The 23,037-nt window shown below is 39.0% G+C and overlaps 1 protein-coding gene across 1 annotated transcript in view; it reads left to right on the top strand.

Annotated features, from left to right (window-relative positions):
• LOC126484511 (coiled-coil domain-containing protein 112-like) overlaps positions 1 to 23,037 on the top strand; it is a 147,420-nt gene that overhangs the window by 63,672 nt on the left and 60,711 nt on the right. Inside the window, exon 7 of the mRNA XM_050108048.1 lies at positions 20,683 to 20,894. Within this exon, the coding sequence (XP_049964005.1) occupies positions 20,683 to 20,894 (212 nt within the window). The remainder of the gene's footprint in view (positions 1 to 20,682; positions 20,895 to 23,037) is intronic.

Here is a 23,037-nt window from a genome sequence, read left to right as displayed (position 1 = left end):
TGGGGTCCTCCCTTTCTTGTGTCCACCCAAATCTGGTATAAGTTCCCTTCTCTGGGGTAACTTACCCATAAACTCCCATAAAGTCCATCCTATAGCTTCTTTACTATTATTTTGAATATTCCAGTACTTCTCCCTTTTGTTTTCCTTTTACTATCTCTACATCCCCACCAGACTCCTAAATACTCTTAATTTTCTCCAGACAGTTCTCCTGCCAGACTGTTCTTCCTGTCACTACGCTCCTCCAAACCCCTTTTCCTTCTACATGTTACCTTGCCACTCTTATCTTTGGGTTATTCCGACACCTGACCCCTTTATTCCTCTCCTCAAAAAAGTGACAAAACTAACTCCTAAAAAAACTATTTTTGATACTATAATGTTTCCCACATCTGCTTGAGATCATATCCATGACTGTAGAGTGTGTGTGTGTGTGTGTGTGTGTGTGTGTGTGTGTGTGTGTGTGTGCGTGTGTGCGTGTCACTCTGTGGTGACTGTCACTGATGACATGGAAAACAGGGAAGGGCTCAAAGATAGAGACATATTGAATATGGAAAGATGGAATTCGAAGTTTGTCCTCAAAGTTGAGAAGTAAGAAAGTGAAAAAATGGATCAGTGTGTTGCATCCAATACCAGACGTACTCCCCCTGTGGCTTTACGCATGACCAGTAATGGATTGTTACGTACACTTGAACTATGCTCTAATACTCCTCCATCCAACATCTTATTTATTCCTTCTTGCACTGCTGGGTGTACACTCAAGGGTATGGGATACGGTTTACAAAAGAAAGGAGTTTCATCCTTTATCGTAAAACTACAAATATAATCATCCAGTACTCCAGGCTTATCTGAAAATACTGCAGTGTACATTAGAAATATTTTGTAGAAATCATCTTTTTACAAATTGTTCAGTAATTCAGACTCATAAGCTTTAGCTTTAAGTGTTCTTGTAGTTCACCTCGCATTCCAATTGTACTCTCTACATTTATAACAGTACTAGTTGCTATTAAGCAGATGTTATCTCTGTCTGCTCCACCACTAGTGTTTCCTTTAAATGGTATTATGTATGCTTTGTCTCCACAATTACACATTAAAAGTTGTGCAGAGAGAAAACTTTGTATGTCATCAGCCAATCCACCCCCCCCCCCCCCCCCCCCAATAGCAATTGCAGATTCATGCTAGGTACTATTAACAGTTCTGCATAAACATAAAATTATTCACTGTTATTGGTAATCATATTTATTGTTTAATCTGTCTAGCTTTTAACTCCTGTAATGCCTACTACATATACACCGTTTGCAGGAAGTATCAGATAAACTTTTCTCTGCCTTAAAAAATTAAATAATGATTCTGATATAATGGAAGTGCCTACAATAATTGGTTTTGTAATTTTGGGACATCTCTGTCACTCATCATCTGCTAATAGCCACTTTTTAATGATGTGATTTCGCTAAAAGCTGTCCGCAGCTCCTGGTCTTGCGGTCGTGTTCTTGCTTCCAAAGCACGGGGTCCTGGGTTCGATTCCCGGCGGGGTCGGGGATTTTCACCTGCCTCGAGATGACTGGGTGTTTGTGTTGTCCTCATCATTTCATCATCATCCAAGAAAGTGGCAATATTGGATTAAGCAAAGGTTGGGAATTTGTACGGGCGCTGATAACTGCACAGTTGAGCGCCCCAAATACCGAACATCATCATCATCATCATCATCGCTAAAAGCTATTGTCTTTTTTCCGTTATGGGTCTATTCAATTTGTTATATCCTGGATCACGATCCTTTGACCAGGATGTCGATCGTTTTCCATCCCTAAAATTGTTTGGGTTGATGTAAAGGGTTGTACGATCATAGCCCCTTCTGTATTGTTATTATTATTATTATTTTATTATTATTATTAAATGTTTGTGTGTCTGCATTTCTTAAGTGATGTTGTCGTCGTTTCAACTTTCCTCCCAGATATTTGGTCACTTGGCAATAATTTAATTCTCGTTTCTTTTGAAACTTTTTATTAAACGTACTATTTTCGTGGCCTGTATCTTCTTGATTTGGACTATTCTTTTTATTGTTCATGGTATCTAGTTTTTCTACAAATGATATTACTTCATTTACATTTCTTTATGTAGATAACAGGGTAACTGTCTCACTAATACTTTAGCTAAATGAACTTTGCCCTGTGGGTTGTCTAAATATGTACTTCGTGTTAAATGTTACTCAGTATACTTTTAAAAATTTCCCCATGGACTATTGTAATACTTTAGTTCAAGTAACTCTAAAGTTAATTTTTCTTGTGTCATTTGTAACCAGTATTTTTGTCTAAATTCCTATTTAAAATCCTTCCATGAAGTAAATGACCAGTATTTTCATCTACATATCTCTTGAAAATCCTTCCATGAAATAAATTCTTCTGAGTGAGCATTCCTCCACTCAGCAGCATCCTCCTTTAGATAACTTAATGCAAAATCTTGATACTCACCATATAGCGGAGATGTTGAGTCACAGATAGGCACAGCAAAAAGACTGTCACAATATGAGCTTTCTGCCACCAAGGCCTTTGTCAAAAATAGAACACACACAAAAACAAGCACACACACACACACACACACACACACACACACACACACACACACACACACACACACACACACACACGCAAATGCAAACGCAACTCTCACACACTTGATTACAGCCTCTGGCAGCTGAAGCCACACTGCGAGCTACAGCAGTAGTGCATGATGGGAGAGGCTGTGGCGACTGGGTGTGGGTAAGGAGGAGGCTGGAGCCGGGAGAGGGAGGAATAGCAGGGGAAGGGTGGGTGACAGTGAAGTGATGCTGGGGAGTGCAGAAGGACGAGGTGTTACATTCCATCCTGGATTTTTTCCAATGTTTGATTAATCCAAAATCTGTTTTCTGAGAATACTCCTATGTTTGAGGTAAAGAACTCAAAAAAACTCGTAAGAACTATCTTGAGTGTACATCTCTGTCAGGTTTAAACTTTGGAAAATGCTTGTATAGGTTCATGCTACTGCTTAGTTGTAGGTCTTCTAATAAAGTATTTGTACCTAAAGATTTCCCTCTACACTAACTTTCTGTGATTTCTTATCTCATTTTAGCTAACTTTTCCCACAATCATTTGATGCATTATTTCGTCCCTGGAAAGCTATATACTATTTAAAATACATCCACTCTCTTGACATTTTTGATGCACTAAGACCTGTACTCTTTCCTCCAAACCCGTGAAGATATCATGTGAAGAAATGAAATCTACATTCTTGCTCCCTTCCTCTAAAAGTTCAATGTGATTTTGCACGTCTGAGATCTGATCCTTTACAACTTTACACTCCTTTACTGCAAATTCTCGCAAAGTATCCACACCAGTATGAATTTCCCTAATAAGTTCTTGACTTTCTTTACATACAAGGTCACATTGTTGAAGCATTTCAGTATGAATTTCATTTTTAAAAACATTAGTTTGTGATCTAGTGTATTCACTAAATGCTCGTCCAAACCTCAAGTTTCTCATCAAACTGAGTAAATTTGTCATTATTACTGTTAAGTACTTCCTCCCTAGACGACTGTATTTTGTATATTGATTTTTGTATCTTCATATTATTTTCCTCATTAAGTGTTTGTATCTAATTAGTAGATTCATTGACTTTTCCAAAATGATGTCTCAATTCATTTCTTCTAATATGATCATCTTTCTTGTGATGACATACATAAACAAATATTGTAATTTTCATCTCAACATGCTTATCATAATATTGATGTTTTTAATTTTATAATTAATTGTATTCTACCCTTGTCTTATTGTATACAACTTTTTAAATTGGTCACAAGCACTGCTCACCATCAACTGTATACTGTGTGCTACTGACAGACTGTGCGCCGTCTGCTGGTTGTTCATAGCTGAGTGCTACCAAAGTGTTGCATCTGGTCTGCAATCTGCAGACTACTGCATGCTGCCAATGAACTTAATGTAGGCTGCAATGTGCCGATGACTGTGTGTGCGCTGCAATCTTTTGACGACTGCTTGTAGATTGTGTACTGTTGTTGGGTGAACACTGGTTTGTTTCTCCCCAACAGCGTTCTTCTTCCTTTTCCACTCAGTTTTATTATTTATTACTGATTTAGTTTGATGTCTGTACTGTATAGAATGTCTTCTTGTTTTATTCCCATTGCCCTTGGCAATGCTTCTTCTCCTTGGTGCTTTCTCATGAAATTTTCTTGAGTTTTGGATTTTTTGTTAACTCTATCTCTCTTTTAGCTGCTAAGGCCACTACATAAAGTGTTTCAGGTTGGCTTGGGCTGCATGGTGTTTTTTTATACTTCACTGCATGCATCAAACACTTGAATAAGTTGCAGCTTAAACACTCCTTTTAATATAATGAATGTTGCTTACTGAATACTCAATTGGCTTTAAGTATTATTAATCAGGGTCCAGCTAATCTGTGCTCTGAATCCTTGTGCCTTCTTCCTCCAACTCAGCTCAGACTTCGCCTCCTTATAGGCTGCAGATAAAGAAGCTGCTGAAAATTAACTTCTTGTTCACCACATAAATAAGAAGTGGGACACAATTCACCTTCTCATATTATCTCCAAAATTACAACTCAGTACATGGTAAATTATGACAGTTATCAACTTGTATGCTGCCTCTCTGTACTACTTACATAACAGGTATGATTTTCAACTTGACAGTTAACAAGTGCAGTCCATTTATTATCTTTGACATTTTGCATTCTTAGATTTCATGCAGCTCTTTCTTCCTTACTGCCCACTCCGTGGAACTCCTATCTCTGCCTCGGCAGGTAGGGTCATCTGACTGCTACCCACTTCCTTACAGTCACTGGATCGTTAGGTCTGGTATCAGCACCCACAATGTGAAACACCTGTCATCAGTGGGGTGCTCACCACTTATCAACTACTCTGTCACAAACATCTTTTTTCTGACAGATATATCTAAGGTCGTGATGCCTCTCATTTGAGGAATTAAGATGTATCACTGCAGACCCATGTATGTCAAGCCACATTGGCAGGGTATCAGATAGACCCAGGAAGTCCATTGCCTGAGGTCATTTTTTACTCTACCAAGTAGTACCCTTGTTGTAGCTGTGTGGACAGAAAACACTCTTCACATGGATTGCCAGCTTGCATCCCTTGGTGAGAATGACAGAGTGGGCAGAGAAAAGGTAGGAGGCGCTAGAGGCGCGCTTGCACTGGGCTACATGCATAGTGCAATGTCGAAGGGAGGGGGAAGGAGATAAAAGCTCTGCACCAGCTCCTAGGCAATCACATCATCAGTGCACCTGATAGAAGTAATGTGGCCAATAGACACTGATGTCTGGACATGTAAACAATTTTGCCATGAATTATGATGCGAGAAGTTGAAGAATCATGGGACAGTTTGTGTCTATCTACAATCGTCTTCCTGTTCAGTTTTTTTCAGTATCTCTTTAATGCTCAGCTATCATGCATGCTGAGTGGCATAACACACCAGACTCTCAGCCATCGAGCTCTCAGAGGCGACCGGGTCAGTGGACGTGGACAGTGGATATGTTGGCAGCACTGTCTACGTCCACTGATCCTGCCGCTTCTGTGTCAAGGCAGCGGCAGGCACGTTGACGGAGAAGAGGTAAGACATTTAGACTTTCAATATACCCTGTTAGTACTATACAGTGCTGGTGCCACTCTCTTGACCAGTATTTTAAGATGAGATATTTTCTTAGTATTCTACCTCTGAAGTAAAATCTGCCCTCTGCTTTACCTATGAGAGCCTACATTGTCATTCCATTTCATATTACTACAAATTGTTACACCCAGGTATTTGTGTGAGTGACTGATTCCAATTGTGGCTAATTGACAGTATTGTCAAACACACTACATTTTTTATTTAGTGAAAAATACACAATTGTCATTTCTGAACATTTGAGGCTAGTTGCCAACCTTTGCACCACTTTGATATATTATCAAGATCTAACAATATTTGTGTAGCTTTTATCAGACAGTACTTCATTATATGTAAATGCATCATCTACGAAAAGTCTAAGGTTACTGCTGATGTTATGTGCAGAGTCATTAACATACAACATAACAGCACGAGTCCCAACACATGTCCCTGAAACAGCTCTGAAGTTATTTCTGAACTGATCGATGAGTCTCCATCCATAATAATTTGCTGTGTCCACCCCACCAACACAAAAATTTCACTTATTACTCCATATAATTAGATTGGCTGTACTACTGTTTCAAACACTTTCCAGTAGTCAACAAATACTGGATCTAACTGACTACTTTGATCAGTGGCTTTCAGGATGTCGTGTGGGTTGGGTATGGAATTTTTTGGAATCAAGGCTGGATGTTATGGGGGAGGTCATTCTGTTTGAGACCCCTTGTTACATGAAACATTCGTGGGCAGGTGCTCTACCATCTGACCTACCCAAGCACGACTCATGCCCCGTCCTCACAGTTTTACTTCTGCCAGTACCTCTTCTCCTACTTTCCAAACTTTACAGAAGCTCTCCTGCGAACCTTGCAGAACTAACACTCCTGGAAGAAAGGATAATGCGGAGTGCTGATATGAAACTTCCTGGCAGATCAAAACTGTGTGCCGGACCGTGACTCGGACTCGGGACCTATGCCTTCTGTGGGCAGGTGCTCTACCATCTGAGCTACTCAGGTACTGGCAGAAGTAAAGCTGTGAGGATGGGGCATGAGTCGTGCTTGGGTAGCTCAGATGGTACAGCACCTGCCCGTGAAAGGCAAAGGTCCCTAGTTCGAGTCTCGTTCCTTCACACAGTTTTGATCTGCCAGCAAGTTTCATATCAGCGCACACTCTGCTGCAGAGTGAAAATCTCATTCTGCCCTCGTTACATGTTGAGCTCAAGATATGTTATAACATTCTGCAACAGATGCATGCCAAGGATACTGGATAGTAATTTTATGCTTCACTTTCGTTACCCTTCTTGTAGAGTCATGTACTTTCCTCCAACAGCTAGGCATAGTTTTTTGTGTAAGGGATCTACACTATACTTTGGTTGCACGGAGAGCTAACTCAGTCGCAAATTCTATACAGAACCTTACGGGGATTTCTTCAGGCCGTGGAACTTTGTTCAGTATTAGCAATTTAGCAATTGACATTAGTATTTATATCACTCATCTTTGCAGTGGTGCAAGAGTTAGATTGGGGCAATACTCATGGATTTTTCCTTTGTAAAAGAACACTTCAGAATAGAGTTCAGCATTTCAACTTTGGCTTTGTTACTGTCAGTTTCAGTTCTTGACTCGTCCTTGACATACGACCAGAATTCCTTTGAGTTTTGTTAGAGATCTTTTGATAACATGTTGCTAAGCTAATCATCAAAGTCTTCACGCATTGTCCTCTTGACAGTCAGACTCATTTCATTCAGAATCTATTTAGAGCTGCATGCTTTGTTTTCCATCTGTTATATAGTAGTGTTTGTTTATTTAGAAGTTGGTCTACAGTGACTGTATATCATGGAGTATCCTTCCCACCATAAACAGTTCTACTTGGTACACATCTATCCAGTGCATGGTCAACCATTCTTTTAAACTTGTGCCACAGTTCTTCAACTTCAACTGTCCATAGGTAAATATTTCAAGTTCCTCATTGAGATAAGACACTACTGCCTTTTTATGTAGTTTACTGAACATATATATCTTTCTACTCGTTTTGTTGCTCTTTTTATTATGTAACTACCTCACTCTTATTGATACAGGTTTCAGTGTGTACACCCTCAAAGAGGTCAGGTCTCTTTGTTACCATTAGATCCAATATATTGCTGCCATAAGTGGGCTTCTGAACTATCTGTACTATGTAGTTTTCAGAGAATGCATTTAGCATTGTTTTACTGAATGTCGCGTCATGCTATCATTTACAAAACTATAATTATCCCAGTTTATTATTGGATGATTAAAGCCTCCTCCGATGATGACAGTATAATTGAAGGAACATATCTATATACTAGTCAACTAGGGTTTTCTCTGAAATTTTTGGCTACATTTTGGTAACAACCAGTAAGCCGTGGTTGCAAAATACTAACACAGACTATTTACAGAAGAATGGAAAAACTGGTGGAAGCCAATCCCAGGGAAGATATTGTAGGCAGAAGAGGAAGAGAAATGTAGGGACACATGAGGCAATACTGACCATACAAATTATCTTAGAAGATAGGTTAAAGAAAGACAAATCTATGTTTATAGGATCTGCAGGTTTAAAGAACACTTTTGACAGTGTTGACTGGAATACACTCTTTGAGGTTGTGAAGATATCAATGGTAAAGTACAGGAAGCAAAACGTGATCTACAACTTGTAGAGGAACTAGTCTGTAGTTACAAGAGCTGTTGCACATAAAAGAGAAGCAGTAGTTGAGGAGGACTGTGGCAGGGTTGTAGCCTTTCCATGATGTTATTTAGTCAGTACATTGAGCGAGATGTAAAGGAAACAAAAGAGTCATTAGGAAAGGGAATTCAATTTCAGGGAGAAAAATTAAAATTCTGATGTTTTATAGTGACACTGTCACAGATGGCAAAGGAATTGGAAGGGCAGGGATAATGTCTTGAAAAGGCATTTAAGTTCAGATTGGTGCAACAAAATTAAAACAAGGTGGGTGAATGGAATGTGTTGGGATGGTGAGAGTATTATATTAGGAAATGAGATACTAAAAGTAGTAGATGAGATTTGTTATTTTGGCAGCGTAATAAGTGATGGTGGTCAAAGCAGAGAGGATGAAAACGCACACTGGCAGTAGTAAGGAAAACGTTTTTGGAAAAGAGAAATTTAGTATCATTGAATATAAATGTAAACATTAGATATTTGACTGGAGTATAGCCTTCCATTGAGATGGAAGTGAAATGTGGATAATAAACAGTTAAGCAAAAATAGAATAGAAGCTTTCTGAAACATCTGTCAGATCTGGGGGGAGAGGATTTTAATTCACCATGCATGTTCAGGTTTTCCATTGTTTCCCTGTATTACTGAAGGCAAATAATGCATTGATTTCTTTGAAAGGTTACAGTTTCATTCCCTATGTTTCTTCAACTCAGATTTGTGCACTGTCTCTAAATGAGGTTGTGATTGATGAGATATTAAACTCTGACCTTCCTAAATTCACAACACCACAGAATACTGAGTCATGTAAATAGGATTTTATTCTTCTAAAATCACTGCTGAATGGACATATTAGTCAATTTTACTTCAACAAATAAGTACTTTGACAAAATGTTTAATTGCAAATCAGTCACATTGTTTTTGGTATGTACTAGAGATTCCAAAAGTTGCCTCTTCTGAACATGTTATCCAGCTCATTATTTCTGTGAGTGTAGTGCGGACAGTTGTGATTTGCTAACTCAGCTGTTTAAAAGTATTAGTAGTAATTAAATGTTTTGAGTGGATTTACCAATGACAAAAATCGCTGAATTTCAGTGTCTGAGACAAATTAAATCTTCCATAGATGCATCAGTTACAGTAGACACACAGTGTTTTGCTATGGTTCAAGTACTGGGCATGCTCTTTGTTGACACTTAACTAATGAGATAGTCATCAAGGTGGGGTAAATCTGCTTCCATAACACGTTATCAACAACAAATTTTACATTCAAATTTAACTGCATTAGAGGTCGGAAACAAAGTGCTTTGTGAAAGGTACGGCTAATCCCTTAGGACTGAAATATTTTAAATTCTTGTCAACAGCTCCCACAAAAATAATCTGCTCTGCATCTAATCGATCTAATGTACTTGGGATCTATTACATATCTTATTACCCTAAATCTTTAGTTAATGCAAGTAACCCTGCTGTATATTCTATTTTATGTATGCTATCAGAACTGTAAATTTCAGCCTGACATCTTACAAAGCATAGTCAGGGAAGAATGAACAGAGAGAGTATGCAAATCATCTTACCTTGCTTCGCTATTTGGATCTGCCCCTCCTCTAGCACTTCCAAACTGTGGTTCTTCAGCACCTACATGACTCTTGTCATTCACTTAGTCTTAATGTATGCTAGTTCCTTGGAATCAAATAACAGCGCCAATTGACTTTTGTTTTTTATTACCTTGGTCAGTTTTGGCTGCCAAGGACATTTTCAAGCTATTAATAGTCTGCCTGTGTACTCGCATGACGCCAGATTCATAACCACTTGAAAATGGCCTTGGTGGCTGAAGCAGATTGTGGTGATCAAGAATAAAAGTGCAGCTACTGCTATTATTTAATTTCAAGTAATTATTACAATTGCGCGCACTGCGCCATTGTGTCCCACATGCTGGACAATAAATTATATTGGTTCCTTGCCCCTTTTCCTCTCTGTTCGCCTTCATTGTCTTTCCTTCTCCTCCTTTGTATTTGTATCTGAATTCTCTGTCTGTCTGTCATGGTGTATCTTTCATACTGATATTTTCTCTTAGATTCCAAATTTTTCCTGATATCTTTTTTCTTTTCCCGCAACCATCTATGCATTCCTTTGGTTCTAGATTTCATTCAAGGATGCTACTTACTAATGTCTGGTTACATGTTGTTAGCACTTTAGAAAGTTAACCTTGGTTATTTTTCATTATGATTCAGACTGCATCTTTGTCCCTAATTGTGCATTTAAAATGAATTTTTCTTCTCTCTGTTTACTTGTCATACAATCCCAAAGATTCTCCTTGATGATAGAATGTATGGAGCACTATATACCAATATTCCACTTTTGGAACTAAAATGATTTGGGTGGGTTAATAAGAGGACAACATAACTAAAAATATCGGTACCTGTGAATTTAAAATGTTGTATTGGTGGTCTATAGAATTCTACCTCTCTCTCTCTCTCTCTCTCTCTCTCTCTCTCTCTCTCTCTCTCTCTCTCTCTCAAAAACTAATCAGTCTTCCTGAGCTTGCAAATGTGCTTAATTCTGTTATTTGTATGTTGCTCATCCAAATAAAGACAGCATTATTTAGAAGTTAGATTGATATACTGGGGTAGGGAGAGACACAATTGAGAATACTGTGTATATGAGGGCCTGTATACGTGCAAACTTATTTAAAGTGGACAGCAGAAACAAAATGTTAACATATTGTAGGAAGAGGGTGGTACTATAGGGGGTAGAAACAGTAGAACAGGGACAGATAAGAACTCTGCATGCACATGGACCTCTAGCATGGGTGCAGATCTCTCTCACCTAAATGCATACTTCCCCTACTACTACATCATGCTGTCTGAGCAGTAAGATCAGAAAACTGCAAACACACAGCATTAGATGGCAATACAATCACGCAAGGAACAATGAATGAATGCATTGACTGTAGATTGGTTTAATTTTTCTCAACAACATAGATCACAAACAAAACAAATTATCAGTATTATTTAATTATTTTTGGCTTGCTGATGACTTAATAAAATTTATAGCAGGCAGATGATAATGCACAGAAAGTTCTAGTGAGAATTACACACCACCTCTCTCTGTCCCTCACCCCACCCCACCCTGCACTCCCACTTCACCACAGTACATTCACCATAGGCCAGGAAAGAGCTGGCAGTCGACTGAACTCAATGGAGGTTGACAGGCATGTGTATATAAGTTTGTGCGTGTGTGTGGGCAAGCGCGTGCATGCGTACACGCTCGTGTGCCTGTTTTTCCTAAAACTTGTAAAAGGAACTTCATTCCTAAAGCTTGCAAAGTTCTTTGCCTTTCATATGTGTACTTATCAATGATGCAGCACTTCTGCCTTATGGTGAGTTGTCTCCTTTATTCCTAAATAATTCGTAATTTATAGCTGGCAGAAATGAAATATTCAGTCAGATTTTGATAAGATTTCAAGTGGTGCAGTGATTGGCGATTTGCTTTAAATATTCAAAAATGTAAAATTGTACACTTCTCAAAATGGAGAAATGTGGTATCTTATGAACATAATATTACCATATAGCAGAGATGCTGAATCACAGATAGCCACAACGAAAAGACTGTCAGACAAAGCTTTTAGCCAAACAGGCATTCGTCAGAGTTAGACACACACATGCATTCATGCACACACACACACACACACACACACACACACACACACACACATGACCACAGTCTCTGGCTGCCATGTCAGTCTATTAGTGTATGATTTGCATTTCTCTCTCTCTCTCTCTCTCTCTCTCTCTCTCTGTGTGTGTGTGTGTGTGTGTGTGTGTGTGTGTGTGTGTGTGGAATTCTGATGAAGCCCTGTTTGGCTGAAAGTTTTGTTTCTCAACATCTCCACTGTATGGCGAGTAGCAGCTATCCATTTCATAATATTGTCAGTGTTGTATCCTGGATTTTCTATTGTTTGAACATAATATTAGCGAGTCACATTTGGGATCTGTAAACTCATACAAATACTTGTATGTAACAGTTAGTAGATACATGATCATATATGTGCAGTTGTGGTCAAAGCAGGTTGCAGACCTCAGTTTATTTGTAGAATACTAGGAACAATCTGCAAAGGGGGGTCCCACACTTGATCAATATTCTAGGATGGGACACATGGGTGCTAAAGAAAACTAGAAGAGCATATTGGGCATGAATGGTCACAGGTGTGTTTGACACATATGACATTGGCACTGAGACATTGAAAGAGCTGAACTGGCAGACTCTTCAAGATAGATGGAAACTATCCTGAGAAAGCTTACTGACAAAGTTTCAAGAACTGGCTTCAAATTATGACTCTAGGAATATAATACAAGCCCGTACATGTTGCTCCCAAAGGGATTTTGAGGATAAGAATAGGTTAATTACAGCACACACAGAGACATTTAAACATTCATTTTTCCAATAGTCTATACATGAAGGGAATGGGAGAAAGCCCAGATCATTTGTACAGTGGAGTGTATTCTCTGCCATGCACTTCAGATTGGATTGTAGAGTATAGATGTAGATGTAGATGTAGACTGACACAGACAGTTCTGCAAGTTTTCATCATTCAGATTGTCACATAATTTTGAGTTATTTATCTTCACAATAGAAAACAAACTTTTGATGCACGTATGTTGCTTGAAACATTGATATCAAATTTGCAACTTCATTATAGAGGTGTTGAACTCTTCCCAAGCAAAAGTTCATAGAAATCCCAGACTTTCAACTGTGATGGCAAACTGTGTTGAAAACATCTAATAAAACATACGTGAGAATAGTAGTGTCCTGAAAACGTTTAGAAAACAGTTCTTGTAATTTTTTCAATACCAAAATGAATTCATCAAAATACGCATTTTCTTTACTTCAGCTAGCTTAGAGAAATGGATGGAGTTCTTTGTTGGGAGATGTCCCTTCCAAAATGCAGGTTTTTTTTATGGATTGCTGTCCCTATCAGATCAGAAAAAAGTTGCTTCTCGCCTGGCACTGTCTTACTGTGGACGATGTTCAGTCATGTTTAAAATGTGAGGCCTGCACTCCATTCAGGATCTACTAATTTTGGTTATTGCTTTGCTTTCCTTCAGAAATTTGTCAATAGTGGGTCACAAATTGAAAAATCATTCCAGGCTTGTCTCTCGACTTAATCATTGCACTTCACACTAATATATAATGTCTCTGTACTCTTTGTTCAATTTCATCAAAAACTGTTGAAACTGACTGTATAATAAAATGTCTGACTTCAGAAAATTTACTGTTCATACCACCAATTTCATCACATGTCCATGCCCACAAATTTATAGCAAAGAGCTTCTTGATATACGGAACAATCAACCCCATACAGAACTGTTGAACATTGTAATCTTTTGCTCTTTCATCACAAACTAAATCTTTAAATTCTTTGTGCATGGTGCTGTAATGCCATTCTACAGAAAATGTGCCGTACTATCAATTATGCAACTGCAGATATTCAGAATTCTTGTGCTTCTCTTCAAAAAAGAACTGTGATTCCCATTAATTTTTAGAGGTTTGTGACAACAGATTGCTAGCTGCTTCTTTTTGTGCAAACAGCCACTGGCACTGTCAGCTTTCTTTGTACCATCTGCAAATAATGAAAGATAAACAGCATTGACTCTGTGAGTCTCCTGAACTGAAGAAAGTTGTGCCAACTGAGAAATACCTGAAGAAACAGTGTCACATCATGCTGCTAAATCACCTGCTGCCATACTAATTAGTTCTAAAAGGGACCAATCCTAGCTGAGATGGGCCTAATGAAGCTGAGATCTACTGACTCAGGCTGAGCCCAAACAATATGTCTGCAGCCCTATTTACTGCACTGTGGCTGACCCTGCAGTGGGATTAAGAGCATGTTTTTTGTAGCACTGTTTTCCTATTCTTTTCTCCTGCTGACTCTTCTACCTCAGGAGCCATCGCTCTTTTCTCTTCATCTCTATTTTCTCCCTTGCTTCTCCCATGTCTGTCCCCCTAACTCACTTAGACCATACTGCATGGGACAGTGAATTTAATTTCTTTCTTCATGCCATGAGCCTATAGTGAAATATAAACCATGTTGACACTAGGAGTTTACCAAACTGAAGAAATTTTATTCATCAAGGATCACTTTAATAAGGATATTGGACATGTCATGATATCACAGTTTAAGAACAAAAAAGAAGCATTATATAGACACACACACACACACACACACACACACACACACAACACACACACACACACACACACACACACACATGAAGCTTGGAAACACATCACAGAAAGCATCATTCACACTAGCTTTTGAGTTGTTTGTGTGAATGTGTGTACTACTGCTGGAACAAGAACTAGTGCTCGGAAGCTAGTGTGAATGCTGTTTTCTGTTATGTGTTTCTGTGCTCCACACACCAGTCTGCTGTAGGTGAGCGATTGCCTTGCCCTTATTTTATGTATATAGGAAGTTACATATATTTAAAGTATAATGATGTGGCAGGCAATGTCCTTAGAGCAGGAACTCCCTGGCATTTGCCTGAAATAGTCCAGGAAACCTAAATCAGGATGGCTGGCTGTGGATGAGAGTCATCATCCTCCCAAATACAATGCCAGTCTTGCTGAATTCTTGGGTGTCCATCTCGGACAAATCATAAGTTCTCCTCGATATTTTGGCAGCCAGACTTGTTGCCGTCTTCAGGTGGTTCCTGATGACTGCTACTACGCCTGGGTCAGTGTTCTATGTACATTGCCCATTAACCTCCTACCCCACCACCAACACACCCCCAACCCCAACCTCCCACCCCATCTCCTTTGTTACTCCTGCTCCTGTCACTGCCTGCACGGCTGTCATGGCGGGGATGGCTGTGGCGGGCTGTAAATTGTGGTCTCTGTGGTATCACCTGACTGTATGGGAACACTTCGCTTTTTCTCCACTTAATGCATGGTTCAACATCTTCCTCAGCTGTATGCCGCTATTTTTGTTTGTTAGACCATCTTGGATCTCAATTTCAATGGCCTCTTTAATCATGCAATTCAAGAAAGAAGAAACTGCCTAATTATGCCAAAATATCATAGAGAACTTACCAACTGACCTGAGCACACACACAAGAATTCTACAAGTTAGAAATATGCTGGGAAAACATTAGATTGCTCAACACTGGCGGTCTCAAATAGCACCATCTCATTTAGTTTATCCCTAGGGTGTAATACTGATTAGTTTGTATGTTCTTGTAAAAAACATTATTTCAATTAAGGTAAAAAGCTAGTGCTATATCGCTCGTTCAGTTTTCAACACTAGTCACTGCACGCACTACACATACTTTATTTCACAATGTAATGCTACAATATTCATTAATTTCTCAACACTATCTACTGCACACACTGTCCATACTTTGAGCTGACATCAGGATCATGAAGATGATGTTTGTTTTCCATTTTGAGTAAAACAACTTCTAGTTTCTTTTAGTAATCTCTTCAGTCTTCTTAGGTAATTTACTCTAAAATGTTATTCCCTGATAGCAAATGTTCTTTTGGGTTTCTGTTTTGCTTGCTTAGTGAATGTAATTTCAGCCTGAATATTTTTCCATTGCCATGAATAAAGCTGTTTGTACAGGAACTATAAAACATTCTTTTATATGCATAACTTGTTGGTGAATGTACTCACATGGAGTACTTAAAATCGATAATCTTTTTAGTAGTTCTTTACAAAGAGCCTGATTATTATTTTTGGTTATTATTCTTATGGTCCTCATTGATTGTTTGAAGATTTGTTCATATTTTGTGCATTTTTCCCCAGAAAAGAATTCCACAGTTAATAACTGAGTGTATATACAAATAGTGCGTAGCTTCTGTAGTTACAAATAGTGTGTAGTTTCTGTAGTTTGTGAAGAAGATAAATTTGTTAACATCAAATATAGATTTAAATGTCAGAAAGTCTGTTCTGCAGGTATTTGTAGCCATGTATGGAAGTGAAGCACGGTCAATAAACAATTTAGATGAGAAGAGAAGGGAAGCATTTGAAATATGGTGCTGCAGAAGAATGGTGAAGATTAGATATGTAGATCATGTAACTACATCTGCATCTACATCCATACTTCACAATCCACTGTATAGTGCATGTCAGAGGTGTCCCTGTACCACAACAAGTCATTTCCTTTCCTGTTGTGCTTGCAAATAGAGTGAGGTAAAAATTTTCTATATGACTCCATAGGAGCCCTGATCTCACTAATCTTATCTTCATGGTCCCTGTATGAAATTTTCTCAATAATGCTGTTCAGAAATAATGTGGCCTTCCATCTAGTGATTCCCATTTCTGTTCTCAAAACATCTCCGTAACACTTGCCTGTTGTTTGAACGTGCTGCTAACAAATCTGGCAGCCCATTTCTGAATAGCTTTCACGTCTTCCTTTAATCTGACCTGTTGTGTATCCCAAGCACTTGAACAGTACTCAACAATGGGTTGCACTAGTGTCCTCTTTGTGGTTTCCTTTACAGATAAATCACCTTTTTCTAGAATTCTCCCAATAAATCGAAGTCACCCATTCCCCTTCTCTACTGCTATCCTTACATGTCCATTGCATTTCATATTGCTTTTCAATATTTTACCTATATGTTTAATCAATGTAACTGTGCCAAGCAGTGCACTACTAATGCTGTATTCAAACATTATGGATTTGTTTTTCCTACATATCTATATTATCTTTTTCTACATTTAGAGCTAGCTGCCATTCATCACACCAACTAGAAATTTTGTCCAAGTAATCTTGTACCCTCCTACAGTCACTCAACTTCAACGCCTTCTTGTGCACCAGAGCATTATCAGCAAACAGTGACAAACTGCTGCTTACCTTGTCCGCCAGATCATTTACGTACCGTATTTACCCGAGTATAAGACAACCCTGAATATAAGCCAATCCCCCTTTTTTAAGAGGCTCATTGAGTAAAATTTATTTTTAAAATATTCTGCCTTATGAAAATTACAAGCTTTTATTGACATAAGGTATCTGCCTAAAAAGTTACCATTACACCTATTATAAACTTATGCCACTTTTTGGTTGTCTGCATTTTGATAATACAAGGCAAAATAAAATAAACAAAAAGAAACATTTATTTTCATCTTCACTGCCTCCTTTGTTTAGCCCGTCATCTGTGGTACCACTATTTTTAATCATATCATTGTCATCAAACTGACAAGGCAGCTGTGAAATTTAAATCTTCATGGTCACAAATATTTGGCTATTTCTTCTGAATATGCTATGAATTTTGTAACACATAGTGGTTTTCGCTTCTATACTGATGTGAGAGTGTTATAATATCTTTTGCTACTAAAACATATCATCTGTCCGCTTCGTTCTCATTGGTTCTGTGTAACAAGCAGCTGGCTCACCCCAATCGTTTGCATCATACCTCACATTGAGCATCAACAACATTGTTACACGAAACACCTGAGTATGCCACTGGCCCCAGTCTATACTTTTAGCATCTTCTACAGAAATTTAAGGTATTGTTGAGTTTTTGTTCAGTTTTAAAGTCAATTTGATTCTGAGTACCCATGGATTCAGGAAAACTGCAGTTTAAACATGGAAGATGTTTATAAAAAGCCAAAGTACATAGTATACATTCCCATGGTTGGCAGGAAGACAAAATTTGCTGTCTACTCGCCACTCCCCTCCCTGCATTGATTGTAGTTCTCAGCTAAGCTGGTGTCAATGTTCCCTCTCCAAGCCTTCCGTAGCACTGTGCTTGAGAAACAGTGAAACACGGATGGCTATACCTTCTATGATGCAGGTCATATATAACATCATCAACTAATACATAAATAAAAGATTGCAATCACAATTCAGTCCAGTTCTCACGCTTTTGTCTGTCCTGCGATCTGTCTACACAACAGGTCTTTCTGCAGTAATTTATTCTTGCGATAACAAATGCAGTCAGTTTAATGTCATGTGTTTCATTTGTTAGACATTTAATTCTGGATTCATTTTCTTTCTTATTCATATTCTGAAGCTGATTGAAAGCAGTTAATGTTTTTAAAGGATAAGACTTTTGCCTTTGAATGTTATCTTTACTATATTAGAGCTTACACTCGGTGCGGTGACTGATGGGAGCAACAGTAAATGGGGAAAGCACATATCAAGATATTCATTCCATTGCACTAGCAACGCAAGTAAAACATCACGTGATTGATTGAGCAAGATCGATTCTGTATCAAGCGTTTCTGACTATCGGGAAATCTTGAGCCAGTTCGAACTGAAGTACTGTTTGCTAAGCTCTATCCTTCAGAACTCATCAAAATACATTTGTACGAAACGTCAGTGGTGAAAGCTCCATCCGTAAATGTAAGATGACCCCTATATGAATCCATTAAAAATATTTACTTCAGCAGCAATAGTTTAATCTGTGAATAACAGACAACACTGTATTTTTTGAATGACAAATTTGGGTGGAAACCTCATCTTATAATCGGGTGAATATGGTATGTAGAAAATAACAACAGTCCTGTTACACTTCCCTGGGCATTCCTGATGATACCCTTGTCTCTGATGAACACTCACCGTAAGAACAACATACTGTGTTCTGATACATAAGAAGTCTTTGAGCCACTGATGAATCTGGGAACGTATTCCATATGTTCATACTTTAATCAAGAGCATGTAGTGGGGCTCCGTATCAAATATTTTGCGAAATCTATGAATATCAAATCCGCCTGATGCCCTTTATCCGTAGTTTGCAAAATATCATGTGAGAAAAGGGCAAGCCGAGTTTTGCATGGCCAAAGCTTTCTAAAACTGTCCTGATTTGTGGACAGAAGCTACCCCCTCCTCAAGGACATTTATTATATTCGAACTGAGGATACATTCAAGGATTATGCAGCAAACCAGTGTTACGGATACTGGTCTGTAATTTTACAGTTCCATTCTTTTACCCTCCATATATGTATGGGAGTCACCTGCACTTTTTTCAGTCACATGGGCCTCTGGGCTGTATGACAGATTCACAATAAATGCAAGCTAAGTAAGGGGCTGATGCTGTAGAGTACTCTTTGTAAAACTGAATTGGGATTCCTTCAGAACCTGGTAACTAATTTGCTGTCAACTCTTTCAGTTGTTTCTCTATGCCATGGATGCTTAACACAAAGTCATCCATATGGTTGTCTGTGCGATGCTCAAATGACTAAATGTTTGCACGATTCTCTTGAGTGAATGATTTCTTAAATTTGAAATTTAAAACTTCGGCATTACTTTTTCTATACTCTACTGCCAAACCAGACTGGTCAACAAGTGATTGGATAGAAGCCTTAGACCCACTTAGTGATTTTACATAGGATCATAATTATCTCAGGTGCTTGGCAAAATATTTTGCTAAGGTATGATGGTGGTAGTTGTAAGCTTCACCCATAAGGAGACACTGAATAGAATTTGGGAGAAAAGAAATATGTGGCACCACCTGAATAGAAGAAGGGATCGGTTGATATGGCACATTCTGAGAAATCAGTGGATCACCATTTTAGTACTGGAGGGAAGAGTGTGAGTGTATGTGTGGGTGGGGGGTGGGGGGGAGAGCGGGGGTTAAAAATTTTAGAGGGAGACCAAGACATTAATACAGTAAGCAGATTCAGTAGGATGTAGGTTGCAATAGTTATTCAGAGGTGAAGAGGCTCGCACAGGATAGAGTAGCATGGAGAGCTGTTTCAAACCAGACTTTGGACTGAAGGCTCTGACTATTACACTGCATGACAGGACTCTAAGGGCATGAAGGGCATAATATGCAGATGACATTCTGTTTACAAATATGTAGGTGCATTCACACCACTTGAACTGACCGTCAGTTTTCATTCCTAGAAATTTTGTGTTTGGCACACAGTCTGTAGAGGTACCGTGTACATTTAATTTAACATTGTCACTTCGCTTTCTGAGACTGAAATTCCTAGTTTTGTTAGTATTTGTTATCTTTGCATTCAATGTAATTTTATTGTATATTGACCAACTGTATACTTCCTTGAGGTTTCATTTTTTTCTCTGCAAGGACACTATTTTTTCCTCTCCAGTGGCTATAATGTTGCTGTTATCAGTAAAGATAATGTTTCCCAAATGACATTATGCGTGTTAGGAATAGTGTTGATCCTTATATGTTACTGTAACTAACTTCTATATTAATGTGTTTTGGCTGTGATAAGTGTGTCTGTAGAAGTTTAGCGTTATTTGAGTTTTATGTTACCTCTACTCTTTGCAGCATATCTGCTACATGCAATCAGAACATGTCAGTGGTGCATTCAGACTTGTGAATTTCTGTAATGCATTGTGACTGCTGTTTTCGTGTTTCTTGATAGAAGCTGTATTTTGAACAGATATTTCAAGAGAGGATATTACAAAACATGAGGAATGGTACTGCCAATATGAAAAACTTAGAAATGAACAAAGACAAGCAATTGAAATGTGGCGTAATGAAAAGTCACAGAGATCTTCACAAAAATCTATTGAGCAACCACCTCGGCCTCAGATACTACATAGAAACCCAGAGGATGCTGCTGATAAAAAGCAGAAGATAGAAGAATGGAAGGTAAGTTGTTTCGTATAATGTTCAAAACATAAAATTACAATAATGTGTAACACAAGCAGTGGTAGCTGTCAAATCAGAACTTGGTTTCAAAAGAAAGTACTTGAAAAAATGTACAGAAATATTCCAAACATCACTTAGAAGGGATCTGATGGAACATCTGTTCTTTTTAAATTTTGCCAAGGTATTGGTCAGCAATAGTAGGACATGCTGTTCTGGTTCAGCAATGGTAGATACTTTCTCAACATTTTACAGATTTGTTATGTGATTTGGATGCACTGTCATTAGTGTTATTAGCTGTCTCTCTCTCTCTCTCTCTCTCTCTCTCTCTCTCTCTCTCTCTCTCTCTCTCTCTCTCTCTAACTCACCCATACACCCACTCACCCACACACCCGCACACACACATGTACACCATAATATAAAAATAAAATATCTGCTATTGTCACTTGTTTTCCTCATTTACAAAATCTTTCACATTGTAATAACAGTTACTTTTCAAGTATTTTTCAATGCTTTCTTCTATGGTTTCTAGCTTGCAGTCCTTGAGCTTGGACCATATTTTATTGCTAAGCTTTAAAGCCATGTATTATGGTGTGTTTCCAAAAGAGCTAAGTATAGTATTCGTTACTGAGAGTCACAACACATTATGACTGATGTGCCCAAGGTAGTCAAGAACAAGGGAACTTCATTGCCTCCGATAAACAAAATATAATAACAGTTTTTAGCAATGCTCATTTCAGAGTGATGGCTAATCACTCATGTAATGGAATGTCCTAGGAGGTGAGCTCTGACCTGTGACTGGAATGTCCTAGTGGGTAATAGCTGATGTTACACTGGAATGTTCATATGTAGACAAAGCTGGCAGTTCAGGGTGTCTGATGAGCGCAGTGGGCTGGCGTTTTGGACACAACTGTGAGGTGCTCCTCAGTCAGCTCAGTGCGGTGTGCTCTGGGTGATGAACCACTAGACCCAGTCCTTATAAAACCTGGAGCATAGAGTGCACTCTGTGAAGGAACCCTGAGTGAACCATTAGGCACAGTTGGTGTAAGCCTGGAGTGTGCACTGATTACAGAGCGGTCAGGCGGTGACCTAAATACTCGTCCATTGGAAGGATATTGGTGGAGGCATGTGACTTGCAGAAGTGAGGTAGTGCTATAATGGCAGCACTCTTTACAGCAATGTTTATGCCTCTGGTGGCGAGGCTGGAACCGAACGGTACCTTGGCGGATGATGGATGTTCAGTTGTAAACAGTTTGGTATTTTTGTGTGATAGTCAAATTGCTTTTGTCTGATCTCCACAGGCAGCATATTTGGTGTGCCAGAGTTTTGGCAATCTGTGGTACATGACTATATGGTTACGCAGCATCTCTTCCTTCAAGGGAGAGATTGTACAATCATCTCAAAGGAGATGTGGCTTCTGAAGAGAAGAGGTGCCATGAGGTCAGGGACACAATCCATGGGATGATGATTGCTTGTGATAGTAGACCTGCACCCAGGGAGTGTTGGCTAAAGACAGAGAACTCAGATGTGGCTACAATAGATGGATCTGGGTCGGATGAGAATTGGGAGAGGCATTCAGTATCATCATGTGGGAAAGTTGACCCATCCATTAGAGATGGCAATAGGTTGATCTCCACAGACAGTGGAGACACGAAGCTGTTATCATGGAAGATCAATCTGGTTGCCAAAGTCGGAGACAGGGGTAAGATCCAGTGTGATCTGGGTTTGCATCAAAACATCCAGGAGTGCACCACCAGAGGCCGAGCAAGTCCAGCTGGTGGCCTGAGAAGGGCATGCAGATGAGGAATATAGCTCTGAGTGATAAAAGAGGCACCTGTAGCCTCAGGTGGTGCCATTGGTGTTAGACAACATGCTCTCTTATGATAGCACTTGCCTGAAAACAATGGAAGACCCAACCAAGATGGTTTGCTGGCAGGCGTAACTTGAGGTGGATGGTCCACAAAAGCCATACCAGAAACTTGTGGCTTGATGCAGGAAAGGAGCAACGTGTGCTGCAAGAATCTGGAGATGACAACTGAAAGAATGATGGAAGAAATCAGGTCCTTTGCCATGAATGGGTTGGGAGGTCTGGAGGTATTGAATGGAGGTAACTAATGAGGAGGTATTTAATAGAATTGGGGAGTGG

The sequence above is a fragment of the Schistocerca serialis genome, chromosome 6 (genome assembly GCF_023864345.2).
Source record: "Schistocerca serialis cubense isolate TAMUIC-IGC-003099 chromosome 6, iqSchSeri2.2, whole genome shotgun sequence".
Lineage (NCBI taxonomy): Eukaryota > Metazoa > Arthropoda > Insecta > Orthoptera > Acrididae > Schistocerca > Schistocerca serialis.
The sequence above is the reverse complement of the archived record's forward strand: the minus strand, read 5'-3'. Positions and strand labels throughout refer to the sequence as shown.